This window comes from Rhinolophus sinicus, linkage group LG04, assembly GCF_036562045.2.
Source record: "Rhinolophus sinicus isolate RSC01 linkage group LG04, ASM3656204v1, whole genome shotgun sequence".
NCBI classification, from domain to species: domain Eukaryota; kingdom Metazoa; phylum Chordata; class Mammalia; order Chiroptera; family Rhinolophidae; genus Rhinolophus; species Rhinolophus sinicus.
The window spans coordinates 164444761-164452932 of NC_133754.1; the positions used below are offsets into that span (position 1 = coordinate 164444761).

Below are 8172 nucleotides of genomic sequence, written 5' to 3' on the forward strand. Positions count from 1 at the left end.
ATGGAAAGGACCAATTGGACAGAGATCGAGTTCATTCTGCAGGGACTTTCTGAGTACCCAAGAGCTGAAAAACTCCTTTTTGCGACGTGCTTGTTGATGTACCTGGTGATCCTCGTGGGGAACAGCACCCTGGTGCTCCTAACTCTCGTGGATTCCCGCCTCCAAACACCCATGTACTTCTTCCTGGGTAACCTTGCCTTCCTAGATATTTGGTTCACATCCTCCTTTGTCCCTTCAATGCTGATACACTTCCTATCCAAGAAAAAAACCATCTCCTTCACTAGATGTGTTATTCAGATGTCGGTGTCCTACACAATGGGGTCCACAGAGTGCGTGCTTCTGGCAGTGATGGCCTATGACCGCTATGTGGCTATTTGCAACCCTCTGAGATACCCCATCATCATGAGCAAGGCGCTTTGTATTCAGATGGCTGCTCTCTCCTGGGGACTGGGCGTTCTCAACTCATTGACAGAAACTCTTCTTGCCATCCGGTTGCCCTTCTGTGGAAAAAATGTCATTAATCACTTTGTGTGTGAAATACTGGCCTTTGTCAAGCTGGCTTGCACAGACATTTCCTTGAACGAGGTTGCTATCATGTTAGGTAACGTAATATTTTTGTTTTCTCCATTACTGTTGATTTGTATTTCCTACATCTTCATCCTTTATACTGTACTAAGCATCAGTTCAGCAGAAGGAAGGAAAAAGGCCTTTTCCATCTGCTCAGGTCACATAGCAGTGGTGACTGTGTTTTATGGGACGATCCTTTTCATGTATATGAAGCCAAAGTCCAAAGATAATGTTTCTGACAAACTGATTGCCCTGTTCTATGGAATAGTCACACCCATGCTCAATCCTATCATCTATAGCCTGAGGAATACGGAGGTTCATGGAGCTATGAGAAAACTGGTGACCAGACACTGTTTCTGGAGGAAAGGATGAGTTCATTCATAAAGTCAGCTCGTATAGTGAGGACAAAGGTTTTTTAATACAAATCCAACAAAAGAAAGGTTAGATGTTAGAATCACAGAATTTAGGAGTCGGAAAGAAATTTCAAGACGATAACCTAGCTTTATATTTTTATGAAAATGACATAAAAGTATAGAGTCAACTGGTCTAAGAAATGAGAATAAACTTTTAAAAATAAGAAAAAATTGAAATCAAGCTTTTCTAAGAAAAATCTAGTACAGGGGTCTACTTAATGATAAAACACGTACTTTTCATTCCCCTTTTTGAGAGAACTAGTTGAGTTGATGTTTTTCTGATTTTTTGTTTATTATTGGGTTTTGTTTTACCCAGGGACTTGATCTTTTCAGGTACCTACCTCCCAGACCTTACTTTTCAGGTACATATCTCCCCTTCTTCTTTCCCTCCCCATCTTTCTCCCACCTCCTTTGCACATGCTGTGCTCCATTCACTACGAAATTATCCAACTATATCATGGTCTTTCATACCTAAGGACAACAGCATGTGACACTTCACTCCCATCATCACATTTCTCTTTGTATGGTGACATCCTAGCAATCTTATTAAAGACAATACAAGTGTTATATTTTCTGCAAATCCTTTAAAAATTTACCCAAGTTTAGCTTTCCCCTCCTCCATGCTGCTTTGAACTTTATCTCTGTTCTAACAATTTTCCTTTTATACTACAATCATTTGTTAGCTTCTGAAATCTCCCCAATGGCAGAATTCACTGTTCTCTTTATGAAGTCTAATGTCAAATTCATTAAAAACAGTAGGCAGTAATTAACTGTTGAACTGATCAATTAATTAAACATTTAAAAGGAAAGCAAAATATAGTTCAAGGACTTAATATAATGCAGGAGATAAGAAAACTTGAATATATGTATTATTTCATTTACTAAATGAGAAATCCAAAAGCTAATTTTAAATGTATAGAAAAATAGAGCAGATAAAAGATTGAATAAAATATTAAAAGAGGTCATTTGGGCTGGATAAGACAAAAATCAGATCAGTGTATATTATTCCCTAATAAGCAATTGCTGAGAAAAATATATCAATTGTATAAATCCTTCTTAAAGAACACTGACAATTTTACTTTTTTAGAAGCAATAGATATTCGTTTTAAATATATTCCTTTCAAAAAATAATCCCCTTGAAATTGCTAGGGAGTAATAACATGTCGTTGTATTTTTTGTATAAAATAGCATATCTCATATTTATATAATATGTAGTTGAGCTTCCTGGTACAGGGTCATAGCCTGAGCTGGAGGAGGACAACATCTATGCTGAAGGGCCACATGGGAAGGTTCTAGTAACCCAGCAGTGTTCAGGAGAGCATCTTTGCTTGTTCTGCCCAGCATGATGTTTTGGAGCCTGACGGAGTAAGTGAAATATCAATGTGAAAGGGAGGTCCAGTTCTGGTTGTCAGAACTGAAGCAGAAAGAAGAGGATGCCCACACAGGAGATGGCCCACCTCTGGTGGCCAGAGCCAAGCAGGATGAAAGGGGTATACACACAAGATGTGGGGTAGGGATCCCAGTACCTGGTTAAGGATCACATCTGCAAAGTAGAGTTACCTAGCAGAAGTTATTAGAAGATAAGTGGGGTTAGGAAAATGTTGACCTGCCAGGGGAAAGAGTAGGGCAGGTGGCCCAGCATGAGTTGTCAGAGCCTGAATGTGTGAGGAAGGCATCCACAAGCTGACTCAGATAATGGGTATCCAAGACGAAGAGAGGCATAGAGGGAATCCCTGAATAAAGACTTAAATGGTGTGAGTAAGGCACACCCAAGGAAGAGAAAATAGTCAAGTGTGTCAGAATCCATCAGTCTGAAGCAGGCATCTTTGAAGAGGGACAGCCTTGCCTAAAGTGTTAGATCTCAATCAACCTAAAAAGAACGTTAGTGTGGGAACACTGGGGTGCTAGAGAATAATGTGAAGCAAAAGAAATGGGAGACCAGTTACACACAGGAGATAAAACAAGTAACAACCAAACATATTAGGTACAATGGAATCCAGGTTTCTCACGGTAGAGAAGGAGTTACAAATGGAAAAAACTAGAATAAACCTTGTGGTGTTGGTTTAGAATTAGAGATAGTCTGACCACCAAATGCATAGTCAACCAGCTTACATCCATATCTTTATAAAGTCATCACCCTTAAGCTTCTCCCCTCATCCAATTAATGGCTGCATTAGAGTTATTTACTTAGACCAATGAAATCATCTTTGATGACTGCTTGTCCATATATGACAGATCCTCAAATCCAACCCTACAACGCTGTAATTCCCATATTCATCCTGTCTTCATCCCACTGCTTTCTGTCTAAGTCTTTATTGCCTCTACGGGCACTATTGTAATGATCCTCAAACTCATCTCTCCCATTCTTAATCAATTCTCCATACTGTCACAAAATTGGTCTTTCTAACCTAAGAGTTTAACCTGATTACATCACAAGAGTGCAACAAAAACTTCACTGACTTTCCATTTTCTACAGAATAAAAACCAATGTACAAGGTTCTTGACAATCTGGCCTCATCAAACCATTTCACCTTTTTATCTCTTAAATGAATGCTAATCAATAGCCCTGGAAGGATCTCTCCCTTCCTTTGACTTGAATAACAAAAATTAGCAGCAATTGGTTGCTTGTTTTGAATTTATTTTCCTCATTTGATTGTCACAACAAACTCATGATATAAGTGTTGCTGTATTCATCTTCCAAATGAAGTAAAGCACAGAGAGGTCAAATTCAGTTTCCCAAGGTCACACAGCTAAGAAGTAGAAGAGTGGGAATTCAATCCTGAGTTGTTGGGTTGTAAAGCCCATGATTTTCCATACCACTACATCACTACTCCTGTTGCAGCAGCTACTAAATTGACAAGTATTGACATTGTAAATTAAAAAGATGATTTTTCCAAAATTTGTATTTCTTTAACAGCAGTATGTAGACCATTACATAGAATAATATACTGTGTGATTTTAATGGAGAATCACGTTTTCATATCTCTTATTGTATTGTGCTAATGAGGGTTCAGTGGAAAGGATAATGAAGAGGATTTTCTGAATTAATATCCATTCTCATTTGAACATTGCTCTTAACTTTATTCAAAACCTTTTTGTCATCATATACCCCTACTGCTTCTTCAATAAAGAAGTCGTCTGTGTGCTAACATTAACGGTTATTGATTATTTCTTATATGGAATATACCATTAACCTTGACTCGAAATCTCTCCTTTGCATTGTATTTAAAAAGTGATGACTAATGCTAACCCCATCCTGCTATTAGATGTATTAAAATAGCCAATTATGTAACATAAAAAAGACTAGTCACAGGTAATAAAAGACTGAGGAAGCCACGGTGATCTAGTGTGTGTGCAACTGCAGTTGACTCACACAGGGCAGAGCAACCCACAGTCCTCAAGCCCATGATCCTATCAAAAGCCCTGAAAGGTTTTCACAAAGCCAAGCTAATAGGTATTTGATGAAGACAGTTTCGGAAAACTACCCACTTGGAGATAATAAACCCAAGGCCAGATAATAGAAAATGTTAAAAGGGATACACCCTTTACTTAGGAAGCCTCCACATAGAAACAGAGGTTTGTAAAGTTTGGATACTTTTTACCTCCTCCTCCATAGATTATACTCACCTTGCCCTTATGTAGGCAGTGAAGGTGCATCTCTGAATGAGGGAAGAATGAGTGAATATGACCAGTTGGATTAAAAGTTTTAAGTCTAATCACTGTGATAGCTGTTACATACATATACGGGTACTCGCCTTTCTATTATCTCCACTCTCTCACGCTTCTATTACTCTTCCAAAGACCATAGATCATTGCCTTCAAGGATTATCATTGGATAATGATTGGTCAATCCATTGATCCCAATCTATCTACTTGTCTTAAAGGTGTCACCCGTTAGACAGACTAGTCAAATCTTTGATATGATTTTCTCACATGCCTAAAGTTAATCCCAGCACATCTGTCTCTTTCTTCTACACCAGTGGGCATGCCTCAACCTGACTCTAAACCATCACAATTCTATTGACTCTGGTGACAACTCCATGACAAAAGCAAATAAGTTTTGTACATTAACTTCACATTTAGTCATCTGGTCTAGAGGGGATCTACAAATACTACAAAAGCTGCTGAGTATACATTTTTTTAATCTCTGGCATATTATGGTTTATATAAGATGTATTCATATATTTCAGTATTTTATACCAATTTAATGAGTGTTGGATATTATAAATTCTGTAGTATAGATTACATGCCTTTTCATTCTAAGTGCTAATAGGCTCATTTATACCCATGGATTTAAGAAACCAGGTGTCAGGGAAAATCACAGTAAAAAAGGATACTAATAGTTTCACTGAAATACCCTAAAGCTTTTTTGAATGTACAAAATAATGGCAGCACCCTCAGACCAACAGCATACCCTAAACTCTCTACTTATTTTTTTCCTGACTGGCACTCCTCTATCCCACTTCTATTCAGAATATGTTTGTGCAGACCATTTACATTTGTACATAGACATTTCCATTGCACACATCTAGCTTCATGTACAAACATATCTACACATGTAAAACATGGCCACACATTTATATAATATGAAATTATTTCCATAAAATGTAGTTATACTGTAGAAGAGGTTGTATGACTTTGCTAATTGTCATAACAAAATACCACAGATTGTGTGCCTTAAACAACAGAAATCTATTTGCTCATTGTTCTAGAGACTAGACGTCCAAGATTAAGTTGTTGGCAGATTTGGTTTCTTCTGAGGTCTCTCTCCTCAGCTTGCAGACGACCACTTTCTCACTATGTCCTCTCCTCTGTGTGTGAGCATCCCTGGTGTACCTACGTGTGTCCAAATCTCCTCCTCTTAAAACAACACAAGTCAGATTATATGAGAGCCCACACTAAATGGTCTCATTTTAACTTACTCACCTCTTCCAAGGCCAAAACTCCTGATATAGACACATTCTGAGGTACTGGGGGTGTGAGAGCTTCAACATTAAGAGAGAAACAATTCAGCCTAAAACAGAGGTTAATCATAAGTTAAAAAAATCTACCGGAGTTATTATATTTGTATATTACATGTATACAATTTTGAATACTCAATACACTAACTTAGTGTTTAAAGTTATATTTATACTCTATAACCCAAAACAAAAATTGAAATTCGTCATCATGAGATCTATTTGTATAACATTTCAGATATACTTATGTAAAACATATACATATATAATTATATATATATATATATATATATATATATATATATATACATACATATATGTGTGTGTGTGTGTGTGTGTGTATATATATATATATATATATATATAATTGTAGAGTTTCAGTGGTGGGTCAAGGAAGACACTTAGGAAATCACACATCTCATTTGAAATGTGTATCTTCCCCCATTATCCCAATGTTCTGGTGTATATTGACCACTAAATATCTCTTAATGTTTACCAATATTATTTGCTGCTATGGATTGAAAGAGCACAAAGAGCGTTCCTACTCAGCAATTTTTTCACAGCTGCTTTCACCTCTTTGTTTCATAGACTATGAATGATAGGATTTAAAATGGGGGTTAATCCAGCATATACCAAAGCTATAAATTTGTCTATTTCCTGTGAACCTACAGCTGAGGGCTTCAGGTACGTGGAGAGACCTGTCCCAGAGGACAAACCCACCACAGTTAGGTGAGCTGCACACGTTGAAATGGCTTTGCTTCGACCATCCACTGAAGTGATTCTTAGGATGTTGCAGAGAAAGAACACATGAGAGATACAAATGAGAAGCATCGACACCGGAAAAAGAAATATCCTGATTACCAGCATGATTAATTGTACCTTGGAAGTGTCTACACAAACCAGTTTCAAGACAGCCAGAATTTCACAAGTGAAATGATCAATGATGCTATTTCCACAGAGAGGCTGATGCAGCACAGACATTGTTTCCACCAGGGTGGTGAGGGAGCCTGTCACCCAGGCGCCTGCTGCAACTTACACACAAACCCTCTTGTTCATGATAATGGGGCACTTCCAGGGGTTGCTGATGGCTACATATCGGTCATATGCCATCATTGACAGGAGCACACACTCAGTGGAGCCCATGGCAAGGGAGAAGCACATTTGAGAGGCACATCCTGGGAATGAGATGGTGTTTTTCCCTGAAACGAAGTTTGCCAGCATTGGAGTGAGAGCAGCAGAAGTGTACCAGATGTCCAGAAAGGAGAGGTTGCTGAGAAAGAAGTACATGGGTGTGTGCAGGCGGGAATCCAGGATGGTGATGGAGATCAGAATAATATTACCCAGCAAGGTGACCAGGTACATCAGCCAGTGCAGCTCAAATATGGGGCTTTCAGCTTTGGGGTAGTGAATAAATCCCAGAAAAATAAAATTTGAAATGACTGTCAATTTTGTCTTGACCATTTTATTCCTTATTGTTCATTTCATATAATGAATAAAAGTATACATTGTATATACTGAAAATTTAAACTCTACCAACTTTCAAGGTGTCTTTATTAGTAGTACTTTAAAAGAATCATTATCCTGACAATATCATTAATTATTCATTCATTCATTCATTCAAAATTTAGTGAATACGCTATAAGTCACTGAAGATCTAGAGCTGAATTACATAAAAGTTGCTCTCAGGCAACTCACAATAAAATATAAGACACTTTCAAGTAAATGAACAATTACAATCAAATGATATAAGTATGCCCCAGGGTACTAGGCAAACATGAAATAATCCTAACTGTATGCTGGGGGTATTGCTCAGTGAGACATTTTGAGAATTAGTTTAATCAAAAAATGCATTGGACCTATTCAAGTTAAGGACTGAGGAGGTTTTCTGGCAAAGAGATATTTTTTATAAAAGCTAAAATGAGAAGAGATATGGTTGTACTTCATAAAGCTGCAAATTATGTACTATAACAGATGGATATGCTTCACACTAAAGAACATAAATAGAAGATAGACAAGAGTCCAATCACTATCACACTACCTGATTTCTGTCCAGTATTTTTGAATATGGAATGATCTTGAACCTGTACTTCCTTAGAAAAAAATCATTGTCAAAGACATGTATTTTATAATGCAAATCAAATTACTTGCAATATATCTCACAATTGATCACCTATGGCAACATGCTTAAAAACCAGTGGCCTACAAGATAGAGTTCAAATGAAATCAACCACCAA

The 8172-nt window shown here is 37.5% G+C and overlaps 2 protein-coding genes across 2 annotated transcripts; one reads left to right on the forward strand and one right to left on the reverse strand.

The window, feature by feature from the left end:
• Positions 1 to 939, forward strand: LOC109448624 (olfactory receptor 13C7). Its single transcript, XM_019734152.2, has one exon. It carries the CDS (start codon positions 1 to 3, stop codon positions 937 to 939), a length of 939 nt encoding a protein of 312 aa, XP_019589711.2.
• Positions 940 to 6439: 5500 nt separating this feature from the next.
• LOC109448625 (olfactory receptor 13F1) lies at positions 6440 to 7399 on the reverse strand. Its single transcript, XM_019734153.2, is given in 1 exon segment — positions 6440 to 7399. A coding segment is annotated over 1 exon segment (960 nt).
• Between the last annotated feature and the right edge of the window lie 773 nt (positions 7400 to 8172).